We start from the raw sequence: 25,837 nt of genomic DNA, 5'->3' as shown, positions 1-25,837 counted from the left end.
CCTTCAGACCGTCTGACAGACACAGAACCCCGTTTGGGACTTTGGGGATGTTAAGATGAGACGACAGGAAACCAAAACTACCTGAAACACTTGTCAATTCACAATCTCACCAAAAAGCCACACATGTTAACTTCAGCACCTCTCCTAAAGTGCAGCTCACAGTCCCACACAGAGCAGGCTGGCTTCAGTTTTCACATGTTTATATTCCAAAACTCTAGCAGCTACGTTTCCACTCGGTCACAGTGCAAACACAGAGCTGCTGCACAGTCACACCTGACCAGTGTTGGGGGTAACACGTCACTGTAATCACATTACTTCTGTCTGGAACGCATCACTGTTGATAACTTCAGTAATCACATCTCAAAATCATCTCGTCACTTGTGAACTGGTTCTTGAACTATCTGCATAACGGGAGGAGAGAAAAATAAATCAAACGCCCCTTTTCATGAATGTTTCCGACCTCTCTTTTGACTTCAGCAGCAGTTCACGAGGACGCAGAAATTGCAGAGCTGCCAAATAAGTCTTTGGAGGGGTGGAGGTATTACTTCATATTGTTGGTAGTAGCCTGCGACCGACACGCAGTTCCTGATCTAACAGTTGGTGATCGTTCCCTCTGGCTGGATAAATATTACCATGATCCATGCACTACTGCAGCTGGGGGCTCTCTGCAGCGCCACGCAACTTTCTAAATTCTTCCCTCTCACGGAGAAAAGAAATGTTGCAAACACAGCCGCAGCCGTTGTGTCTAGCTTAATTGTAGCAAAAAGGCTCCATCTGATAATAATAATAGCCTAATTATTATTATTGTAATAAGACAAACCTTTCTGAGTAACTACCCCAACACTGCACCTGACACAGCAATGCTCTCACTACAATCCTCCCTCTGTAAGAAGCCTGAATAGAAAGGTCCAGTGCTGGTTTGAACAGACCTCTGCGCTCTAACTCAGACCTCATGAAGTCAGATAAGACTGGGGGCCAATCTGCTGGCTCATTTGGTGGAGCAGCAACTGTTCCATTAGAGTCTGAGCTGCTTGTATCTGATGCTGGCTGCACATCTCTGGCTGTGCTCGTACTGGCTGATGATCCAGCATCTAATCTGACAAACGGCACCACAGCCCCTGTAAATTCTAGATATTTTCTATGTATTAATATTATCAGCTGCATCAGGCCCATTCAAACTGGCTTTTCAGTTATATAATATTTATAAAATGACTGGGCTGAATATGTGCTGCTTATTATTTACTGACATGTGCATCCATATTGCCCAGTCTGTCCAGCTAATCAACATTTTAATAGTCAGTGTGAATCCACTGCTTCCCATCATGCATCAGTCCAGAGTTGTAACTAAACTTCACTGTCTTGTTTTTAAATGATGTATGAGGAGTGCCCTCACATCCTGTCTGGACTGGTCCACAGATGTTTTTTCTGAATGCGTGAGTTTAATTTAAACCAGCGCTGCTCAGCTGCTTAGCAGGACAGACAGACAGACAGATTCACTGCAGCTGCACATTAGGCTGAGTGTCATTTAGTTTTTTCTCTCCTCGTGCCTAGAAGGACAGTCCCTCTTCATCCTCTCATCAAACATTCACGTTCACCTTTGACAGGAAAGTGAGGCGGGGCCGTCCAGCTCTGTGCTGGACTGTCACTGCGTATGTCGTGTCGCATCAGCTGGCTGAAGTTGATTCGCGCTGAGTCGGCTTTATCAGTTTTGTTTTTCAGTGCTGCTCCACTCAGGTGCTGCACAGGCGACTAATACCAATGTAACGAGGTCTGGTGCAGAATGTAATATGTGACATTTGGTTTTAAAATGTAGTGAAGTGAAAGTAAAAAGTTGCAACAACTCGGGAAATCGGAAAAAAAAAACTACTTAAGTACAGTAACAAAGTATTTGTACTTTGTTACTTTCCACCACTGATCTCACCTACAGTAAACTGGTAAAATGAGTCCAGAGGGAGTTCACTGAGATGTTTCTGAGCTGATAGAAAGTTCTTTACAAAACAACCTGATTGTTCTTTCTGTCCACGGCTGTGCTCCAATCACAGGACTCCAGGCTGAAGGACGACACACCTCAACAGGTAAAGAGAGAAAGAAAAGAGAAAGAAAGAATCACAGAAGCAGAATCAGTTTAGTCTCTAGAATTCACTTCTTTACTGATGACTCTCTGGTTTCTGTTCAGAGCCTGATGATGTCAGGTTGGTGGGAGGAGCCAGTCGCTGTGCAGGAACACTGGAGGTGAAACATCAGGGAGACTGGAGACCAGGGAGTGGCCCTTTCTGGACCCTGAAGACAGCAGCTGTTGTCTGTAGACAGCTGGACTGTGGCTCTGCTGTTTCTGTAGGACAGAGAAAGGAGTCCTCTCGCAGACCTGTGTGGGTGATCAGGTCTGACTGTGTTCAGTCTGGATCTGCTCTGAGGGAGTGTGCATCATCAGGTTCCTCTTCCTCCATCCTGGATCTCACCTGCTCAGGTAAGCCCCAGATGTATAAAGACGTGTTCTGTTGTTAATGATGAACTGATGTTGGAGTTGTGCTGAGTCCAGTTTGAATCACTGAATTGTTGTTTCATGACATGTTTTTATTTTGTCTCTGGTGTCTTTATCTCTACTTCATCTTCTATTATCTCTCCAGACTCTGTCAGGCTGCTGGACGGGACTAGTCTGTGCTCAGGCAGACTGGAGGTGAAGTCTAACCAGTCTAACCAGTCTAACCAGAGGTGGTCCTCAGTGTGTGAAGCTGACTTTGACCAGCAGGATGCAGAGGTGGTCTGTAGGGAGCTCGGCTGTGGGGCTCCTTCAGTCCTCCAGGGGGCGCTCTATGGAGAAGTGGAGGCTCCGATGTGGACCAAAGAGTTCCAGTGTGGAGGCCATGAGTCTGCTCTCCTGGACTGTAGAAGCTCAGGCTCAGCTAGAAACACCTGCTCACCTGGAAAAGCTGTTGGACTCACCTGCTCAGGTAGAAGAGGAGCTGCAGCTTTGATTTGCTTCATTTCTCTTCTGATGAAACTCACTTTATTGTTTTACTGATGACTCTCTGGTTTCTGTTCAGAGCCTGATGAGGTCAGGTTGGTGGGAGGAGCCAGTCGCTGTGCAGGAACACTGGAGGTGAAACGGGGAGACTGGAGACCAGGGAGTGACTCTGTCTGGACCCTGAAGACAGCAGCTGTTGTCTGTAGAGAGCTGGACTGTGGCTTTGCTGTTTCTGTAGGACAGAGAGAGGAGTCCTCAGACAGACCTGTGTGGTGGATCTGGTCTGTCTGTGTTCAGTCTGGATCTGCTCTGAGGGAGTGTGCATCATCATCTTCCTCTACCTCCATCCTGGATCTCACCTGTTCAGGTAAGCCCATCAGTGACATCATCTATGACAGTAATGTACCGAGGTCAGGACCGGATTAAGAAGTCAGAGGCCCCTGGACAATTTGTCTTGTTGGCCCCCCCCACACATGAGCACAATTAAGGTTTTGAATTCCAGGGTATTATTTGTAGGAAACATCTTTAGCTTATACAGGATTTATGCTGACAGGTTACAGCCTATGATCACAGCCTGAAGAACAATATCAACACCTGTACACGTCCTCCATCATGCAGGATTTACACCACATGCTTGCAACAACGCTGTCCTGGACCAGCAGCAACAATATCAAGACATTTCCCTGCTTAGTGTGACTCACTGGCTATTAGTATTAAAATAACTGCAAACTCACAGAAAAGTCCGCTCCATCTCAGAGTCCAGGGCTGAATTTCAGCATCAGTACATCCCTGGTAGCAGCATGAACAGACCTGTCAACCCTCCCTTTATTCTGCTGTAATTTTAACCTTTCTAAAAATGCCGCTGGGCGTATTTGAAATGTTTGCTACGTTCCCCTCCGGTAAAGCCAGTTGCAGTATGTAACGTTAGAACATCAGCTGTAACAGAGACAGGAAGTCAACGGCACCCGCCAATAACAAGAAGAACAGCAGCACGAGGGGAGCAGTTGCCAGGATGGATGATGCAGGGCTCTACAGAGTATTTCACTCGCATTTATCCATAAAAATAGATTCATGCAAAGAGGAAAAATGATTTACGAGTAAAGACTATAAAGTACCATAACTGTTCTGCATGAATGGTTCTGATTATTGACAAGTATTTACTGCATTAATAAATTAGAGACCAATGTAGACTGTGTTTCTTGCATGGATTTTATAAATGGAAACATTCCACAAAAATTAAACTGCTGTAACAGTGGGCAGTGTTGGGAAGGTAACTGTGGAAATGTAATAGGTTATCAATTACAAGTTACCCTATTTCAAATGTAACAGTAGTCTAGGTTAACTATTTCAATTACTCCATCAAAGTAATTTATCACATCTGATAACCTTTCTAAATTTCTAATGAATGTTTTCAAATGTTAACCATTTTCAAAGACAGCTTGAGAGGCAGATGGTGGCGCTGCAAATTCAGACATGAGAACCAATCAGACCATTAATCTGGACCTGGTCTAATGTGGTCTACATGTGAAAACAGCAGATAAATTGTCCTTTAAAGTATTTTCACAAATTGAAAAAAGGAAACTATGTTTGATTGAAACTTTAGCCTCTTTGGACAATCTAGTCCAGATTTGAGAGCTCTAGGTATAGTGGTTTTGGATCTGGACCTGGTCTAATGTGGTCTACATGTGAAAACAGCAGATAAATTGTCCTTTAAAGTATTTTCACAAATTGAAAAAAGGAAACTATGTTTGATTGAAACTTTAGCCTCTTTGGACAATCTAGTCCAGATTTGAGAGCTCTAGGTATAGCGGTTTTGGATCTGGACCTGGTCTAATGTGGTCTGCATGTGGAGAAAAAGCAGTGAAAGTTATTTCAAATCTTACAAAGTGTTTCAGACAGCGTTAAGGCTTTGCCTAAAATGCACAACAGCTTTCACAGCAGTAAGAGGTGCAAAAAACGGAGATTTGGTCGCTCAGTAACGTTAACTTTCACTTAAGTTCTCCTTAACTTTCCCCCTAACTGCAGAATCGGATGCTGCGAATTGGAAGCTAACTTCAGCGTCGTTAAAAAAACTGTAAAAAGTATAATATTATATGAAATTATCATGAATACAGTAATCAATATACTACAACTAAACAGTACTATTAAATGAACATTACACTTCTTATTTGATGTAATAATGTTGTACTACATACTAGATCCTCCACTGTTTTTAGACTGGTCACCAAAACAAAATGGCAATAATTATAATTATGGCAATAATTACAGTTGTTGAAAGAACGTCTCTCTCCCTCGTTCTCCATTCTTCCTTCTACTTTACTTTAGCTTGTTGGCTAACAGCTGACTTGAATAACATCAGGTCCAGTGCAGCTGACCTGCCGCCCAGTCGCGTATTTATGCCAAGGATGATGCGTTCAGTAAGTCAGTACTGCAGCGTTACTTGGATTAGTAACTGTAATAATATTACTGTTTTGTAAATAGTTATCTGGAAAAAGAGTAAATGTAAAATGAGAAAGTAATATTATTACAGTTCCTGCCCAACACTGCTAACAGTAGGCCTGGCTATGAAATCAGTTTTAATTTAATGTTAGTATGATAGCAATTTTTCCTTGCTTTACCTTTAGCTTTGTTTCCAGTCTCTTTGCCATCATGCACAGGTAGGAGGGAAGTTTTTAAGCAGACACACAAGATGATTTTCCAGAGAGATTATTGCAGATGAGGTTTGTGGTTTATTGCAGCAGTAAATAGTACAAACAGATGAACATAGCGGTTGATTTCTTATCTTGTTTCCAGTTGTTTGCGTGTATTCTGACTCTGTGGTCTGGCCAGAACTGTTTGTGCTCCCCCTACCTGTGCCTACCACTTCCTGTCACCTATGCCCTCTATATACAACCACGTGCATCTAATCACTGCCACCCAGTGTCCAAAATACTAATATAAATATATCCAAAAAAATAAAATATCACGCCAACAATAAACATAAATGGCTCCTACAGTTAGAATATTATACTAATAGAGATCATTTATACTCCACAGATTCTGTGCAACCAAAATAAAAGTTTTTTTAACAATGAAATAATACTGAAAACACGAGAGTGAACACTTAAATTAGGGAAACACTTTAACACCCTCCCTCCTCTGAGGGAGTAAACACGAGCCTACAGCTCCACACTGCTGTCTGACCCTAACCGCTCCACGACCCGCTCCGCTCTGCACCAGCTCCTCTCTAGTAGGCCTAACTATACTCTCCACCAGCGGCGTCGTTAGCCCGGATGTTTTTTGAAAAGCCTCCGATCTCAGAAGAACAAAAGACAACTATTTTGGAGCTGGCTCATATAGGAGGCGGTTTACTAAGAGACCAGTCAATCACTCACAGTCCACATCAGTCGCGGACAGAATGTAGCCTGTAGAAATGTTGAGGGAGGAAAAACCAAGTTGCTGGAGGCCGGAGCAGCAAAGTTCCTCAGTATTACAGACTTTTCTTTGTGCTGCTGTTCCTTCTAGCTGAAGGCAGCAGTGATGATGTCTGCAGCAGGGGTGGGTACATCTAATGTAGGCCTACTCTTAATTTCACTACATCTTCCATTCACACCTTTTATAACTTCTCCAGTCTGTAATCTGCATTTTGCTTCATTAACAGAAATGAGCTCCTCCAGGCTGTGTGTGTGCAGTCACGCAGTAAAGCGCTGGTCGGGCGCTTGTCACGGTCACAGAGCTGGGCGGATGCAAACCTTTAGAAAATCAGCAAATATCTTTTTATGTTCTACTAATACAACTGAAATGTAGTGAGCCACACCGTGGACCTGCTGGTCTGTTGGAAAGCAGCCTGCGTCGCTCTTTAACAAGCCGGCAAGTGAAACACTTTCACTTTCTATTAAAAGCGTCTTTAGTCTCTGCAGAGCAAATGAAGACTACACACTGTAAGATCTTTGTCAGACGATCACTGCATTGATTCTGATATATTAAAAGTGTTCTGTTGTTGAACAGAGCATCGCTTTGGACATTAGCCTGTTTCTTTTCTTTAATACACATCGGTTACTATTTGTTTCATCGCGATGTCCGACGGTGAGTCCATCAACAGAAAGTCGCCGGTGAAACTGACTTTCACTCAGCAGCTACCAGCTGTTATTTATTTTTCAGACGCACAGAGAGAGATAATAAAACAGTCCTGTTGGGCTTTACGCACGACGCACAGCTTCCTCTGTATGTAGTTTACCTGCTTCAACAACCAGCTGCTCTCGTGTTACTGCCACAATAATTATCTGTGTTGTGAAGATTGTTTAGATGCTTCAGGAATAATCAGATTGTTTTGGCAGCCTGTGCTACTGCAAAGCAAGCGGTTTGGTTGGCTACATGTCCATAATAAAAGGCACAGGCAGCAAAGTTATATTTTAAAGTGATCTTGCAGATGATGATGTTGTGCTGCTGTTTGGAAACATGTTGAAAGTGTTCAGACGTGGAGAACAAGTGTGACAGAGTATTAAATGTAAATGTCTGTGCTGTTAGAAAGACGTGTTCTGTTGTTAATGATGAACTGATGTTGGAGTTGTGCTGAGTCCAGTTTGAATCACTGAGTTGTTGTTTCATGACATGTTTTTATTTTGTCTCTGGTGTCTTTATCTCTATTTCATCTTCTATTATCTCTCCAGACTCTGTCAGGCTGCTGGACGGGACTAGTCTGTGCTCAGGCAGACTGGAGGTGAAGTCTAACCAGTCTAACCAGTCTAACCAGAGGTGGTCCTCAGTGTGTGAAGCTGACTTTGACCAGCAGGATGCAGAGGTGGTTGTAGGGAGCTCGGCTGTGGGGCTCCTTCAGTCCTCCAGGGGGCGCTCTATGGAGAAGTGGAGGCTCCGATGTGGACCAAAGAGTTCCAGTGTGGAGGCCATGAGTCTGCTCTCCTGGACTGTAGAAGCTCAGGCTCAGCTAGAAACACCTGCTCACCTGGAAAAGCTGTTGGACTCACCTGCTCAGGTAGAAGAGGAGCTGCAGCTTTGATTTGCTTCATTTCTCTTCTGATGAAACTCACTTTATTGTTTTACTGATGACTCTCTGGTTTCTGTTCAGAGCCTGATGAGGTCAGGTTGGTGGGAGGAGCCAGTCGCTGTGCAGGAACACTGGAGGTGAAACATCAGGGAGACTGGAGACCAATGAGTGACCCTTTTTTGACCCTGAAGAAAGCAGCTGGTGTCTGTAGAGATCTGGACTGTGGCTCTGCTGTTTCTGTAGGACAGAGAAAGGTGTCCTCAGACAGACCTGTGTGGTGGATCAGCTCTGTCTGTGTTCAGTCTGGATCTGCTCTGAGGGAGTGTGCATCATCATCTTCCTCTTCCTCCATCCTGGATCTCACCTGCTCAGGTAAGCCCCAGATGTATAAAGACGTGTTCTGTTGTTAATGATGAACTGATGTTGGAGTTGTGCTGAGTCCAGTTTGAATCACTGAGTTGTTGTTTCATGACATGTTTTTATTTTGTCTCACTCTAATCCCAAATGAGTTGACTTTACTAGATATTCACGTGGAAACCCGTTGCCTTAAACCATTTCAGTTTTTACACAAGGTAAAACTTAATGGTTAAGTTGTATTAACACAGAAGCTTAAGTTGATGCAGTAGACAAATCAAGTTTGCTTTAGTAGTCATTACTCACAATCATTAGTGAACAGAAATCCTTTTTATCCTGAAGTCATGTTGTCTAAACTAAGGATTTTAAGTTACACATGCAAAGAAATATATAACAAATATAAAGCAAAACATTCATCATCACAGCTTAAAATAATCTGTTCATATAAATCATCTTGTTTCTTTTCTTTTCTTTATTTATTATATGTTGACTTTGAGATTATTGTATTTAAATAAATTAGTTTTAACCAGCTGGAAGGGAAGAAATGATCTAATATTTACATTTATACATTTCAGTGTTTCCATGTAATTAATTTAGATCAAACATTGCAAAGTAACACTCTGTAACACAATGGGCCAGATTTACTAACGTCCTGTTCTGAGTGTCTTTAGTTCAGGGTTCAAAGGGGCCTGAACATACCTCCTTTTCTTGGATCTGGCTTCTCTTTGCCATGCAGAACCTGCAGAACCTGTCCACTGCAAAGCTTTCAAAGAATCCTGTGAGAGAATGAGCAGCCAAGTTATCAGCAGCCACATACAACACTGTGCCTTTAATACATGCTCCCAGCTTCTCAACATAAACACCGTGTTGCTCCAAAGAAAGCAGATCTTGGATGAGCGGATGGAGAATTTTAGCATAGCCATATTCTTTTAGATCAGAGGCTGAGTGGAGTGTGGACCTATAGTTTGATGCTACATTAGCTATCACCCAATACACTGCACTCATTTTGTGCTTCTTGTTAGAGGTTCCCAACGGACCTCAAAATCATCAACAGCAGTTCTGAACTCTTCTCCACCATGAACCATCTCTGTATGTTCTGTACTCATGAGGCTCATGCTTTTCTACTGGAAGAGCTTTGTCTAAAATGTCTGCCTGTTCAACTTTTGCTGTAGCATTGCATTTAGAGGAATATATACAACACTTGATTTTTTTCCTCTCTCAATAATATACTCGACGGCCATTTAAAATGTTTGTTCACATGAGCTGATCTTCTTTTAGTGGTTGATAAGGTGCCACAAAATCTTATTACATTTCTCTCTGTGGCAGCCCTGACCAAATGTCTCACAGTTGAATCGTCTACATCTGTGTGTTTTTAAGAACGTCCCTGACTGAATTATGCAGCAGTGGCTGGGAAAGTTCACAGATCTGGATGAGTTGTTGTTTGACCTCTTGCACACAACTTTCTGGAGTGTGTAGGATGGTTTGCATCTTCAAAAAAAGAGAAGCTAGATTGTGCTCCAGCTGTTTCCCCTGATCATGAAGCTCTTCACTGCTGGAATCCTCACGGTCTTCTAAATCAGGGGCGTCATCTGGAGGCACATGTTGTTATTGGGCCATTTCATTAGTTACACTACTGAGACTACCTCTGGCTTAAACATCCTCCAGCTGTCTGTTCTGTGCTCTTTGCTTCTATGTGCATTAGATATGGACTATACATTAGTATGAAATTTACATCCTTTATATCGACACTGGACTCTGTGATTAACTTTTAAATGTGTACTGCGTGAAAAAAACTGCTTCTGTGCAGGGAGCAGAAAAATCACACAGCTGACAGAGAAATGTTACTTGGGCACTTTGTCACATTTGTGTATCCTGAGGTTTCTGATGAATCTTTGACAAGTGGACCTTAAGTGCATTAATGGAGGTAAATGTGCACAAACACTCTTGGTGTAAGCAGGGAAAAGGAACAGTTCTACTGTAGGTCCCATGTTTCAACCAGTTTTAACAGGTAACTCAAAAGTCTAATTACACGTAAATCAGTGTGGTGTCTTTATCTCTACTTCATCTTCTATTATCTCTCCAGACTCTGTCAGGCTGCTGGACGGGACTAGTCTGTGCTCAGGCAGACTGGAGGTGAAGTCTAACCAGTCTAACCAGTCTAACCAGAGGTGGTCCTCAGTGTGTGAAGCTGACTTTGACCAGCAGGATGCAGAGGTGGTCTGTAGGGAGCTCGGCTGTGGGGCTCCTTCAGTCCTCCAGGGGGCGCTCTATGGAGAAGTGGAGGCTCCGATGTGGACCAAAGAGTTCCAGTGTGGAGGCCATGAGTCTGCTCTCCTGGACTGTAGAAGCTCAGGCTCAGCTAGAAACACCTGCTCACCTGGAAAAGCTGTTGGACTCACCTGCTCAGGTAGAAGAGGAGCTGCAGCTTTGATTTGGTTCATTTCTCTTCTGATGAAACTCACTTTATTGTTTTACTGATGACTCTCTGGTTTCTGTTCAGAGCCTGTCAGGTTGGTGGGAGGAGCCAGTCGCTGTGCAGGAACACTGGAGCTGAAACAGGGAGACTGGAGACCAGTGATTTACTCTGTCTGGACCCTGAAGACAGCACCTGTTGTCTGTAGAGATCTGGACTGTGGCTCTGCTGTTTCTGTAGGACAGAGAGAGGAGTCCTCAGACAGACCTGTGTGGTGGATCAGCTCTGTCTGTGTTCAGTCTGGATCTGCTCTGAGGGAGTGTGTAGAATCAGGTTCCTCTTCCTCCATCCTGGATCTCACCTGCTCAGGTAAGTCCATCAGTGACATCATCTATGACATCATGTATGACAGTAATGTCTCCAGTGTGTCCTCTCCTCTGTCTCAGTGTCTCAGTGGTTTCCATTGGACTGAACTGTAAAGTTCTCCAGGACAGTGACGTCCTAAAGTGTAGAGAGGTGGGCTTGTTTCTGGAAGCTTCACCTGACAGGACACACCTGGAGGAACCTGTCTGTCTGTCTGTCTCTGTGTTTGGGGACGTCCCACCAGGTGGATCCAGTCCCTCCTTTTACAGTCTGTCATCGCTCTGCTCCATGTTTGTTACTCGTGTCAGACCTGTGACATCACTTCCTTTTTCAGGGGCCATTTTGTTTACTGACTCTACTGTCAGTGGTGACGACACCATCTCCTTGGACTGTAGCCAGCTCCACATATCACAGCAGAAGGACTGCACAAACTCACAATAACAAAACATGGGTTCCAAACTCTCAACTTCCCTTTCACAAAAAAAAAAGTTATTTATTTGGGCAGCTGTGGCTCAGGGGGTCGAGCGGTTTGGCCGTTAATCTGAAGGTTGGCAGTTCAATCCCGCAATCGCCGCATGTCGAAGTGTCCTTGGGCAAGATACTGATACTGAATGTGAGGGAATGCAGATGTAGTGTAAAAGTGCTTTGAGTGGTCTAAAGACTAAAAAGACGCTATACAAGTACGGAGCATTTACATCAAAATTAAATCTCACTTGAAAAATTCAATTGTTGGGTAAATCTCATTTAAACTTTTGAAGTTCACTTCTTTTACTAACCAAACGTCACAAACTGGCATGGGATGTGCACGGCCCAGCATTAAAACTGCTCAGAAGATCATTGGTACCCATCTCCCGAGCATCAGTGATATCAGAGCCCAGAGGAGACTAAAGGACAGCACCCACCCAGCCACAGCCTGTTCACCCTGCTGCCTTCTGGGAAGAGACATAGAAGTTTCTGCTGCTGCACCACCAGACTGCAGAGCAGCTTTCCCCCCCAAGCTATCAGACTCTTAAACTCTAATTCATCCTCAGCACTATTATTTGACAGAACACTGGCGTTGAAATGTTGTACAAAACTCCATTATCATCCATAAAATGAGCGACTGCCCAAACTCCTTTAGATCTCCATTCATCGATGAACAAAGATTTTCTATTAACCAAAATGTATCTGTTATTCCACACTGGTGTGTTGTGTGGTGTGATTATATATTAACTTCCTGTAGAGAAGGACTTGCTGACGGAAAGCAGAGAGTTTAACGGGTATTGAGCTGCAATCATAATCACACAGGAGAAAAAAAATGTATTCCACACATTTTTTGAAAAATGGCATTGGAGACAAACCAAAAAGAAAGAGTTTAAGCATTTCAATTTCAAAACACTGTTCATGATATCAAAATGAGTCCCATTCATACCGCCATCTTCATAGTTTTAACCATGTCAGTCTTCCTTATATAACGGAATTTATTTCTCCACATGAAGTTAAAATTGATTGTATTCACTGCTTTGATCATACTCACTGATATGGGTAAGGAGAAAGCCGGGTAAATGAGTCTGGACAAACTATCCGTTGTAGAGAGTAGAACCCTTCCTAAGATTGTGACGTCACTCTGCAGCCACCTATTTAGAATTGACTTACATTTGTCTGATTCCACGTATTCATATAGCCAATTGTTCTTTTCCCTTTGGAAATAACAATTCCCAAGTATTTAACCTGCTTCTTAATTTTTATATTATGTAGTGACTGCAGAGGATAATCATGTAAGGTTATCATTTCACATTTATCTACGTTCAACTGTAAGCCTGAGGCCTTAGAAAACTGGCTGATCGTCTGTAACGCTAAAGGGATTCGATTTTCATCCTTTCAAAATAAAGTTGTGTCATGAACAGAGGGTGAATGAGACCTTTCATCATCTGTGTTTACAGACCTGCTGCTTCAGCCCAACATCTCTGTGTCCTCCTCCGTGAACGGGGTCTCCGAGGCCCAGCAGCAGGGGTTTCAGGTGTTCAGGGGCTCCACCTTCACCATCAGCTGCTCCATCCAGCCACAGTACCCAGGAGGCTCCTTCCAGCTCGCCTTCACCTCCTCCATCACATCACACAACTACACCCAGCCAGCTGTCAATCACTCTGCCCACTTCCTGTTTCCTGCTGCAGAGCCCGCCCACCAAGGAAACTACAGCTGTGTTTATCACCTCCATGTTTTTTCTCATGACTTCTCCTCTGAGAGCCGTCGGCTGTCTCTCACTGTCTCAGGTAAGCTGAAGCAGAGCAGCTGAAACGTCACACTGACTGTTTCCATGCAGCTTTGGAAAAGATGATCTGTCCAAACTGACTGAACACGATCAGCTGACAGTTTCCAAGGATGTTGTGTTTCTGACTGACTGTGACTAATGTCAGGTACGGTGGCCCTGCAGGCCACAATGCACTGGAAACTGAGCTAACATGTACGTTTTGGTTGCGTTTTCCTGCCGGTGTGTTTGCCACTTTTTAGTTTTCCACTGTCTTCTGTGCTACTTGCAGCATTTATGTATTTACAGTGGCGTAAAAAAAGTGTTTCCTAATTTATTTTTTTTGCATGTTTGTCACCCCGACATGTTTTAGATCAAACACATTGTAATATAGACATGTAAACACAAAATGCAGTTTTTAAATGAAGGTTTTTATTATTAAGGGGAAAAATCCAAATCTACATGGAAATCACTAAAATAGGACCTGCCCAAAATCACCCCAAGAACGCTGCAACGACTCATTCAAGAGGTCACAAAAAACCCCACAACATCATCCAAAGAACTGCAGGATTCACTTGCCTCAGTTAATGTCAGTGTTCATGACTCCGCCATAAGAAAGAGACAGGTCAAAAATGGCCTGCATGGCAAAGTTCCATGACAAAAGCCACTGCTGAGCAAAAAGAACATAAAGACTCGTCTCAGTTTTGCCAGAAAAGATCTTGATGATCCCAAAGACTTTTGGCAAAATACTCTGTGGAGATAAAAGTTGAACTTTTTGGAAGGTATGTGCCCCATTACATCTGTGTAGAAGTAACAGCATTTCAGAAAAGGAACATCATACCAACAGTAAAATGTGGTGGTAGTGTGATGGTCTGGGGCTGTTTTCCTGCTTCAGGACCTGGAAGACTTGCTGTGGTAAACGGAACCATGAATTCTGCTTTTTACCAAAAAATCCTGAAGGAGAATGTCCGGCCATCTGTAGCAGGACAATGATCCAAAACACACCAGCAAGTCCACTTCTGAATGGCTTAAGAAAAACAAAATGAAGACTTTGGCCTAATCAAAGTCCTGACCTGAATCCGATTGAGATGTTGTGGCATGACCTTAAAAAAGAGGTTAAGGCTCAAAAACCCTCCAATGTGGTTGAATTATAACAATTCTGCAAAGATGAGTGGGCCAAAATTCCTCCACAGCGCTCTAACAGACTCATTGACAATTATCACAAACGACTGATTGCTGCTAAGGGTTACCCAACCAGTTATTAGGTTAAGGGGGCAATCAGTTTCTCACACAGGGCTATATAGGTTTGGATTCTTTGTTCAAAAATGTGTTTTTTTAAACTTGTGTTATCTTTTTCTAATATTTCAATTTGTTAGATCTTCTGAAACATTTCGCTGTGACAAACAACAAAATAAGAAATCAGAATGGGGGCAAACACTTTTTCACACCACTGTAGATGCTTTCTCATACTGCAGCAGTGGTGTTTTTTCCCAGAGGCCAAGGGAAGCCAGGCTGTTTTTTTCAGACTCTAGTTATCATTTTTAATAAAAACACATTGTTTATATTTAGAAAATCTTATGAGCTGTTGTTGTCATCTCTTCCCTATTTCTCACTATTTTACAATAAGTGAAACAGTGCCCCTCTAAATGCTATGCGTTGGATATGTGGTGATATATTGCTCCACCATAGACTGACCTGCAGTCTGACTATGTGGGGAGGTAAGGCAGAGTTGGCATCCCTTTATGAAAAAAATGGAATGATTAACCAATCAGATGAGGCCACTGTCATGCCACTGCCTAACTGTAAGTAGTTAGGATGATGGCGCTGTCTGGCTTCATGCCAATCAAATCAAAAAAGATGTAAGCAACTTTATCTGGTGCAGTTATGCATGTTATTAGTTTTACTAAACTACCACTACAGCAGCAATTTAAGGTTAAATCTGACCAATGCAAATACTGGAGCTGCATGTGGACAGGAAAAAAGGGTCAAATGTCAATTGACTGTTGTTTTGGAGGACCTAAAAGCCAGTGTAAAATTCTATAACTTGGTTATTAACCACTTCACCCCCATGAAAGACAGGGGAATAGCCTTCCTTTTCAGATAGGGTGAGTGAAATGTCACCACATCCTCTCTCTGAGAGATCGAAAGAGTGAGATAGAGAGACAGAGACGCCACTGCACTGCAGCATTTTTTCTAAAATACTGTGCATGTGTTGTTGTATGGGTGAAATAACGAGGAGATCTGCTGTATGTTTACATCATTCTCACCGTCCTCATCGCCCTCCTCCTCACAAACGGGGAGCTAGCTAAATTAAGCAGTAAAATCTGCAATCTGCAAAGTTTTACCCAAGTCCCATTTTTTTCCTACAAAACAGAATCAGACACCAAGCCAAAGCCTGCTTAAACGTGACTGGTCGATACTACTTAATGAAACCAGGAAGCTTTCGATACCAAAATCTTGTCTCTTGCCTCCAGATTCTGCATTCAGATATCTTTTGATAGAGATTACTGATGGACTGAAGTGGTTTTGGGAGATTACAGGTCACTACAGTTTGTGTTTAACAGGAGCTGATGGACTCATGATGTTGTGTGATGTGATGTCTGTCCATGTGTTTGATCAGATGCAACAGGTCTTCTCATCAAAGTGGTCGTCCTGCCGCTGACTCTGCTGTTGGTGATCGCTGCCCTTTGTTTCTACTATAAGGTACTGACACATGTCTGTTGTTTAGAGGACTGAGATGAAGCACTCGGTCTGTGTTTACTGACCTGAAGAAGAGGAGGAGTGATGCACTAACTCTCATGTGTGCTGTCATGTCTCTCCAGGCCAGCAGGGGGCAGAAGCCGGGCAGGCAGGAGAACATTGAGCTGCATTATTATAACGTGGGTGTTTCTGCAGCTGAAGGAGGGTCGACTGAAGAGGAAGGAGCTCAGGGAGCAGAGTAAGACCTCCAAGGAGCTCATCTCAGCTGCCTCACAACCCACCATCAGCTCAGTCAAGGATATACGGCTGGAGTTATTAGATTACAATAAACTCTATTTGTATTGCCCTCAACATGAACAGAGCAAAACCAACAATGTGTTAGTATTTTCAGCCTTCCTGTCTGTTGCTCAAGCCCATTGGTTCCTACTGAAGACGTCAGTCTTTAAAAGTCCTCACAAATACAGTTAAAAGAAATTTATTCATATCCATGCCAGATTTTTATTCATAGTGATTTTCAAAATACCAATATGTTTCATTGGGCTGGCAATGACATAAACAAGTGACAAAGACAGCATGATCTTGTGTTAGAGATGTTAATGATAAATCTTAACGATTTCTATGTTGGTGTTGTTTTTTTAATTTGTACTGAATATGTCATGTCTTCCCACCCTCTGTTGAACCATGGTTGGCATCATAAGTGCCTCAACAGTCTGGACCCAGATAATCTACCTTTCCTCAATAAAATCCTGGAAAGAGTTGTGGTTGCACAACACCATGTGTTCTACTGTACATGATAAACTGTCCCACCGATCTGGTTTCGGAGTACATCACAGCATAGAGACTGCTCTCATCAACATCACAAATGATCTTCTCTCATCAATATAATCATCCTCCTTGACCTCTCTACAGACTTCGATGCTATCTCACACACCCTCCTTCTTAACAGCCTCTCTGAACTTATTGGCCTTGCTGGCACAATGCTCTCCTGGTTCCTGTCCCATCTCTTCAACAGGAAACAATATATCACCTTTAAAGACTTCAGCTTCACACTGGTGCCAGTTAACAATGGTGTGCCCCAGGGATCTGTACTTGGTGGACCCCTTCTTTTCAATATCTACATGCTAACCCTTGGCTAGATTACATGGACTTAATTTCCACTACTATGCTGATGACACCCAGCTGTACATAAGCAACCAACCCTCAACCCAGCTACCACCCTTGCCACTTGTTAACTGCCTGCGAGAAACAAAGATTTGGACAACTGCTAACTTCATCAAACTTAACACCAATAAAACTGAACTCGTGGTGGCTCCAGCGTTGCTGATGAAGAAAGTTGGTGACGTTCTCCTGGAGGTAGATAGCTGCTCCATTTCTGCATCCCCTGAAGTGTGAAATCCGAGAGTCATCCCGGACTCACTCTTCCATTCTAGTCTCACATCAAAAACATCACCAAATCTGCCTCCTACCATCTCAATAACCTTTACAGTCTTCGGCCACACCGACCCAGGCGGATTTGGAACAATGTGAGCAGAATACTGTTATAAATTAAATAAAATAAAATAAAAGTGAAGCATGTCAATGCACATCATCAAAAATCATCAGAATTAAACAAATATGAGCAAAAACACCCTTTTATGATACATTTTTTGTATTTCATAATAATTTCAATTAATTTTGTAACTTAGGAATTCAATATATTTTTTAAGTAAGGTTTTAGCTTATTTCATAATCATGTTGAATCATTTAGTAAATAAGTTGCTTATTTTATAAGAATTTCTCTTTGCTTTGTACTTTTAAGTATTTTTTTTTTACACATTTTTCTGTGAAATATCCTCATAACTAACCAAATAACCTGAATAGAAACATGAAGATGTGTTTAGCAGGAGCCATCAGAAATCATAAAGATGAAGAAATTAATAAAAATGAGATGTTTATTCTACATAGAGAGGACGTCACTTTAGGGCGTCTGTTAACCAGTTAAAGACGAAATGAGGACAATTTCATGACAAAATAAGAATGATTAGAGTTTTGGGGGTCAAATGTCACTGTGATTTCCAAAAAAAGAGAGACTGGAACATTTAATTGGCATTAAAGGATAATATAAGTGAATATTTTGTTCCGTTACATGTTGTGAAGATTAGTATACCAAGTGTTCCCTGTTGCCTACTTGACCATAACTTTTGTGTCTGTGTCTCTTAATTTAAGTGATTTTGTTGAAGTGTGGAGAAAGACTTTGGCCAGCCTGTAGTTTGTTCTTCAGTCAAACACAGTGCTGGTTCAAGCCTTCAATGCACACACACAGAAGAAGAAGAGAGCAACATTCAGCTTTAATAAAAGATTGTTCTGCCAACAGGTCCCTTTGTTTGTATTTCATTATAGATCATTAGTTTATGTGACTGTTGAGTAGAAAGTTTGTTGTGTTTAGGTGTAATTTTTGTAATAAGCTCTATTAAGAAGCAAAATAGCTGGACCTCACTCATCTCTAAACCCTGGTTACAGCCCTGTAAAGAATTTGTGTTGGTGTTTGATGCTATTAGATGAGGACACCAGTCAGTCATCAGACTAGAGAAGGACTGCTCATTGGTATGTTACAGAAATAAAACATGTAGTAAGAAACATTGAGTTGCACTGAGATCACCTCTGTTAGGAACTGAACTGAAACACCTTGTAGAAAATAATTTCCTCCATGCAGATGTTTTGCTCTTGTTTTTATGGGATCTGAAGAGGAAACAGGTTTGGAGAAAATCAGACACATGTTGTATTAACACTTGGTACACGGAATATCTCCTGGAACAGTTTAAATAGTGGATATGAATTATTCTTGTGATTCCTCAAAGTATTTCTCATGTGTCTTTCTTTTGAGTGTGTTCCTAAATATTTTGGATTGATATGTGAAACTTTAAACAGGTCGGACGGTCCTGCTTCATGATGGCGATGTTTGAATTTATTTGGAAAAAAACGGCTTTTTTTCTGTAACAGACATTTACATTTATTCATTTAAGCTTTTATCCAAATGTCAAATGACACACCCGTCTTTCTACGACACTTCCTCGCTGACATCAGCTTGTTGTGTGGAGACATTTGTCTGTCCAGCTCTATGCTGTGTGTTTGAGTCTCGTGTTACTGAAAGGTGCTGACTGTGAGCTGGGCTACAAGCTGGTTTGATTTTATGCTAATGAGTCTACGTACCTGAACATGGACAGAATTCTGAATGTTTTGTTATATTTTATGATGATGGGCTGGTCTGAGTTATAAGCAGCATCTAGCCAGCAGGAAAGTAAAAAAATGCTGATGCATCAGCCCTTATGCTAGAACTAAATGCTGTGCAGTGATGAGGGGCGGGAAGACTGGAGTGGGCAGTGGTGGCCCAAAGGTTAGAGATCCCCGGACCAGAAGGATAAAAATCTGGGTGTAGAAAGTAAAACAACCAGCGCTCGCCCTCCCTTATTTAACACCACTGAGGTGCCCTTGAGCAAGGTCCATAAATGCATAAATACACGTGAGGCCGGTTGGATGTACTGCCAATGCCTTTCGAGATGGCTTATTGTAGTGAAATGAACATTCAATTTACGGGCAACAGCTCTGGTGGACATTCCTGCAGTCAGCATGCCAATTGCATGCTCCCTCATCTGTGGCATTGTGCTGTGTGATGGAACTGCACATTTTAGAGTGGCCTTTTATTGTGGCCAGCCTAAGGCACACCTTTGCAATACCCATGCTGTCTGATCAGCATCTTATTATGCCACACCTGTGAGGTGGATGGATTATCAAAGCAAAGGAGAAGTGCTCACTAACACAGATGAGCATCACATTAACATGCTGTTGTTTCATTTCTAATTTTTTCTGTATTAACGGAGACTAAAGAGGTTTGCAGGCTACATTCACAACACACAGTTTTCCTTCAGTGGCTTTGTGTTTGCATCTGTTTGGGCTGCTCATTAATGCAGCTGAATAGCCAGCTGATGTCCACATGTTCAGCTCTCTGCCTCCTATTCAAGCTGATCACCTGAAGAGAGGTGAAAATGCGCATCAGTCGCCTTTTCAAGCAGCTGATCCCCATTTGAATAGAGAGCCAACCTGGACAAACACACGATGGCCCGTTAAGTGAACAAACAGCTTCACTGTGATGTTAATGATGTGTTTGGACTCTCTTAGCTGTTAGTTTGTGAACAAACTATCTGTTTCATCTGATTTCACCATTTAAACAGTAACCGTAATATAGCTACTCCTTTGTGGCCCGGGGAGAAAGTCCCAGACTCCCTTCAACAATCGTGCAGTTTAGTGACTTGTTGAGTTAGAGGACACTTTAGAAACTTTGTGAAACGCTGTCTACGGCTAATTCTTAATGATTCTGCCTTCCTGTAAATTCAACATTAAATGTAACACATGAAGTTATTTCTGTCTTTGTTGTACAAAAAGCTTCAGCAGGATATTTTCATGAGCCTCTGATGTGATAATAACAAGCGCTTCATTAAAACTCTGCTCTGTGTGAAGCACACTCCCTCATACACATCAAATATGATCAGCTGGTTTCAGGAAACCAACTAACTAAACTTCATCTTCTGCCTGAAATCAAGGAGCCATGTTTCTAAACGGCCTTAGCGACAGTAACTAAGGGGCGGGGCGAGATGCCGTGACATCGCGAGAACACTCCACGGGATCCCGGATCCCGATCTGGTAGGCAATCTATACAACGCTCATGACAGGAGTGAAGGATCCTATTCTCTGTTTTTAATCACCATTAATTGGCTGAAATAAACACTGGTACCAGTTTATTAGCAGTTATATTTGCAATTACCTCATATCAGCTGATATTACCCCGTAATGTGCTGCAGGCCTTGCCACATGCGCCAGGAATCTGCAGAGGTATAATACTCCTCCAGCCTCACATCTACAACGTCACACAAAGAGGAGCTACAGGAAGCCGTGTTGGATTCTTGTTCAGCTCACGTTTATTTACATGTCCACTCTCCATAATAGACATAATAGACACGCACGACTATAACTGCAGACAGGCGGCTGCCAGATATATTTAGAATACGTCAGAAACAGTTTAACGGCTCATTACAACATTGGCGCTCCTCCACTGAAGTGATTGGGTTTGTTTTTATTAAAAAAATTTAAAACCACCTCCTACCTGGCACCCATTTCTAGGAAAAAGGCCTAAAATAACATATCCAAAATAAATCAGTAATATCTCCTCAACCATTTGGCCTAAATGCATAATTCTAGTCTCCTTTGAAAGGTCAGAAGCTTAGGAATGTAAATCCATTGTAGATTAACATATTTATTTTACCATTACAGACTACATGGATATGAAATACAGAAAAAATATAATATATTCATAAAAAAGCTTTATTTTGATGCAATAAACCATCTCAAGGTAGACTATAATGCCCCTGAATATCTTCTAATACACCTAAATACAACTGTAACTGTAAATTTGATAAAAGGAAGCTGAAATACAACAGTTATTACACAATCTTTCAAAAATATACCAGGCGAATGTACATTGGTTTGGCCATATTTAATGTTTATGTTCACTTTTAATTTATGGCCGATGATCTTTAATAATTAAGATGGAGCTCAATGATTTATCGGTAAAGTAGTTATAGATAGATAAACTTCATTGTCATTTCACCTGGTATTGCCATATCATCTTCAGCTACTATTGTAGTGCATTTAAAAGGACAATAAGAAATAAATAGCCCAAACCAAATAGTTCATCAGTTCAGACATCAGCAAACCGCTCACCCACACGATGCCATACACCAGTGGTCTGCAATAGGAAGTGCAGACTGTGCAATAAAAGTGTCAGCTAAATGAATAAATGTAAATATCTGGCCCGTGGGCAGATTGCTTTGATAGCAGAAAACAAATAAATTGATAGCTGGTGCTGAAACCTCAGTCATCAGTCATGACAGCTACAGTTACTTTCAGAATCACTGATGTTTACAGATTTGTGAACAATATGTGAGAGAAATAGGCCTTTTGTGTACATAGTTTTTTGAGCATTAAACACTTTATTTCCTGCATTCTGCTGAATTTTTCTGCAGCAGCTTATGGGGATTTTTTAATTTATTTATATAAAGAGAAAGAAACTTCAGGAGGCAGGTGGTGATTCCAAATCTATAACCTACCTGTAACAGAATACAAGTCAATGCAGCTCTCAGTCATTCTGTGCTTCTATCAGATCTGTTTCTCCTGTTGATCAACTTCTTTTATCATCCCTGATGCCCTCATGATTCAGTGTTCCCTCCTCTTTGTGTCTTTGTTTGGGGAAGTAACCTCTTTAAATGTGACTGTGGCACCTTTTCACCATAATGATAAATTACTTATTTAATTTAGTTATAAACTCCTGGACTTTTCTGCTCAAGGCTTTGTGCACATTCAGAATCTCTCCCACAGATCTTCTCTGACAGGTCCAGAGGAAAGACAGAATATTACCTGACTAACGTCGTTATTTAATAAGAAGTCTACCTGCCCTTTACTCTGCTGTGCATTACGTTTTTGATCCGCTGGTAGTAACGTTATCCTCCCTCCTACTTAATACAGCATTTTTTCACAGCTCACACTGCACCATGAAGCTGTTGTTCTCTTGCACTTGAAGTTTTTACTTGGACTTCTTTAAAACTTATTAAAGAATGTATTGAAAATGTACAGGTAAGTACAATTCTTAATACAAAACATACTTCAGTAAAAGTACAGATTTAAAAAATACACAAACTACTGAATGGCAGTAAGGTTATTGTAATTTGTTACACTCCACCTCCACCTGCTTATTTAGTATTCAGTACACACTGGGTGTGTGTGTACTTACTATGTGGTACAGTATGTGATTTCAAAGATGTGCTCTAATGTCATTCATGGTTTTACATGGCTCGCTCCACCATGACATCTGACTCACTCTTGTTTTGTTACTCGAGAGAGAGAGGAGGAGATGGACTCCAACATCACCGCTGTCAGCACTGTGACAAATCCTTTGCAACATCTAAATATTTGAAGATTCATCAGAGAGTTCACACTGGAGAGAAACCGTACAGCTGTGATGGGAAATCCCCCGGCAGTCTAGGCCTATAGCAGCATAACTAAGGGATGGTTCAGGACTCACCTGAGCCAGCCCTAACTATAAGCTTTATCAAAGAGGAAAGTCTTAAGCCTACTCTTAAATGTGGAGATGGTGTCTGCCTCCTGAACCCAAACTGGAACCTGGTTCCACAGGAGAGGAGCTTGATAGCTGAACGCTCTGGCTCCTAGTCTACTTTTGGAGACTCTAGGAACCACAAGTAACCCTGCATTCTGGGAGCGCAGTGCTCTGGTGGGGTAGTAAGGTACTATGAGCTCTTTAAGATAAGATGGTGCCTGACCATTAAGAGCTTTGTAGGTAAGAAGAATGATTTTAAATTCTATTCTGGATTTTACTGGAAGCCAATGCAGAGAAGAGAGAAGACAGGAGAAATATGATCTCTTTTCCTGGTTCCTGTCAGAACACGTACTGCAGCATTCTGGATCAGCTGAAGAGTCTTAATGGATACTTATTTTCATTTCCCTGAGGATGATCAGGGGAATCCAATCATACATTTACTGACGGCTTTTTCAGAGGTGTGTCAAGCAGACCAGAGACTCTCCTGAATGTCCTTCAGAACTTTACAAATTAAAAGCTGTCAGTAAACTCAACATGAAGCATTGCTGCAAAAAACGTTCTCTCGCTTTTATTTTGGAGGCCCAATCACTTAAGAGTAAGACATGCTATTCTGTAAGTAACTGTAGCTGTTTTAATCAAGAATGTACAGATTCTTACGTGTACATTCCTCCCACGGGCAGTTCAAAACCAGAATATCTCATAGATCTCCAATCCTAGCTGACAGGACAAGCTAGAACTCACGTTTCTCACTGAAAGTAGGAAAGTGGTAGGTGGTGTTAACTAATCTTATAATAAAGACTGCACTTCATATTTTTCAAAAAATTAGGCACTTTATTTTAGATTACTTAATTTTAGAATTTATTATTTTTATATTTATTATCCCTTCAGTTTGATGTTAAAACATATATTGATACAACTAATACCTTGTGGCACTGAATGATAACGTAAGTTAGTCGTTATGATGTTCTGGACCTATTCTCTAACTGGACCTCTTTGAATTATAATTAAATACCCCTGCTTTAGGCAAACAGAAAAACCACAATGCTGTTTTGGTTTCATTTACAAACACCTGCTGTTCTCTCCTCTGCTGTCTGTGTGTTGTATCGCTGTTTCACAGAGGGCAGACACACACACCATCATATCGGATTCAGTGCGCTAGCTGGAGCTCATCACTTGAACAAACTTTCAAAAGCGCAACCAAATTGGCAGATACAACACGCATGAGCTCATTGAAGACTCTGTGGGTGTGTGGGCGGAGTCAGATTTTCCATTAGAAAAAAATAAAAAGCTATGTCCAGCAGCATAAGGAGGCTGTCCTCCAGAAGATCTGTGGAAAGAAATGGTCAGTAATCAAGTAATAACCTATTTAATAGGGAACAATTCACAGTAAGAGTGTTGCAACAATACATTCATTGTGAATTGTGCTTGAATATTATGTAGAAGAAATTTTTCTCAAGCGTTGAGTTACTAATTCTCTGAGGAATTACTGACTCAAAGTGTTAAATCAAATGCTGCATGGAGAGCCAAACATGGTTATTCTCTAAAAGGACTGAAAGGAGGGACTTTCCTTACCAAGTGCTTCCTCTATAAAAACACAGGAACCCCCCACCAGGCCTAAACATAAGGAAGACCCATTCTGTGGCTAGGCTATTTCAGACACACCTTCCTAACCCTGACTGTGTTTTATAGATTTTCCACCATGAGAAACCTATCCAATGGTTCCCGTGACGCCCCTCCCATTGTTTGGAGGTTGTCCTGCCAACCTTAGCGGAAAGGTGGCTGAATTGGGAGGGTCGTCAGCTGATTGCTCTGACCTGGACCATGGGCTATAAAAGCTGGCCCATGTATTCAGTTCATTCTCCCCCTTCTAGCAGGTTACATCCATGCTTGGCATCTTCTTTTGTACTTGTGTTTATTATAAATTATACTTGTTTTAACTAAGTACATTGCACGGACTCCTTCTTTGTCACATTCCCTGAGCCAGTTTGAAACTGTTGATTAGCATGTTGGTGACCAATTTGGTTTGTGACCCCTGTGGTCTGTGAATGCTACAATGTGTTTAGGTACTTTTAAGCAATGTAGATAAAGTGCCTTTGGTATTTAGTATTTTGCATTGTAGATACGATTTTGGGAACCAATTTTTTGTTTTCAGTTAGTGTGAAGGAGAACATGGTTAAAGAGAACATCTTGGGAGCATTCCTTGGTTGCTTTTCGGTACCGGCGAAATCAGTGCATAAGTACCCACAACCAGTATCTGTCTCAAGACTAGGGTGAAGCTAGTTAGTAAATGGAATTAGTAGGACTAGAGCTGGGGTGCTTGGGCTCTATTGGCTATGATTCCCATGGTACATGTTTCTGTAATAGGGTTTAGTCTTTGAGTTGTAATCTTAGAAATACTATGGTTGATCAGGGGTGCTGGACTGCTGAATTGCTTTAAAACCTTGTTGTCTTGAAATGCTTGGGTTTATGATGTTTGGTCTGGTTGATGAGAAACTATAAATATGGGCAGTGGGGAATTGTATCCATCTGCTTTAGCATCTGCGACTTGGTGGGTTGACCAGCTAGCTTTGGTAACATACATTAAGTGCTATAGCTCATGCTTATTTGGTTAGTGAGTTCATTTTTCTTTGTTTCCTTCTGTGTGCTTCTTGGGACGACTTGGTTGGCAAGTGAGCCTTTGGAGGAAA

At 41.8% G+C, this 25,837-nt stretch overlaps 2 protein-coding genes across 2 annotated transcripts in view; both read left to right on the top strand.

Annotated features, from left to right (window-relative positions):
- LOC119912598 (scavenger receptor cysteine-rich type 1 protein M160-like) overlaps positions 1 to 25,837 on the top strand; it is a 63,611-nt gene that overhangs the window by 4,093 nt on the left and 33,681 nt on the right. Inside the window, exons 2-7 of the mRNA XM_038731864.1 lie at positions 2,043 to 2,075; positions 2,177 to 2,467; positions 2,628 to 2,951; positions 8,031 to 8,321; positions 10,387 to 10,710; positions 10,804 to 11,085. Of these exons, the coding sequence (XP_038587792.1) occupies positions 2,043 to 2,075; positions 2,177 to 2,467; positions 2,628 to 2,951; positions 8,031 to 8,321; positions 10,387 to 10,710; positions 10,804 to 11,085 (1,545 nt within the window). The remainder of the gene's footprint in view (positions 1 to 2,042; positions 2,076 to 2,176; positions 2,468 to 2,627; positions 2,952 to 8,030; positions 8,322 to 10,386; positions 10,711 to 10,803; positions 11,086 to 25,837) is intronic.
- LOC119912702 lies at positions 11,121 to 18,360 on the top strand. Its single transcript, XM_038731992.1, has 4 exons — positions 11,121 to 11,323; positions 13,002 to 13,331; positions 15,927 to 16,009; positions 16,129 to 18,360. The coding sequence occupies exons 1-4, from the start codon at positions 11,122 to 11,124 to the stop codon at positions 16,246 to 16,248; spliced, it is 735 nt and encodes a 244-aa protein (XP_038587920.1). The 5' UTR covers position 11,121; the 3' UTR covers positions 16,249 to 18,360.

This window comes from Micropterus salmoides, unplaced genomic scaffold (assembly GCF_014851395.1).
Source record: "Micropterus salmoides isolate LMB-PRFRI ecotype aquatic unplaced genomic scaffold, ASM1485139v1 Ms_hic_scaffold_2, whole genome shotgun sequence".
Classification (NCBI taxonomy): domain Eukaryota; kingdom Metazoa; phylum Chordata; class Actinopteri; order Centrarchiformes; family Centrarchidae; genus Micropterus; species Micropterus salmoides.
Note: the sequence above shows the minus strand (reverse complement) of the source record. Positions and strands in the feature narration are given on the sequence as shown.

Bases quoted from the DNA above. Each gene is read 5' to 3' on its own strand.
- LOC119912702 (XM_038731992.1), top strand. From the start codon at position 11,122: ATGACAGTAATGTCTCCAGTGTGTCCTCTCCTCTGTCTCAGTGTCTCA. The intron at 11,324-13,001 runs GTGGATCCAGTC...CTGTGTTTACAG, and splicing joins GTTTGGGGACGTCCCACCAG to ACCTGCTGCTTCAGCCCAAC. The intron at 16,010-16,128 runs GTACTGACACAT...ATGTCTCTCCAG, and splicing joins CCCTTTGTTTCTACTATAAG to GCCAGCAGGGGGCAGAAGCC.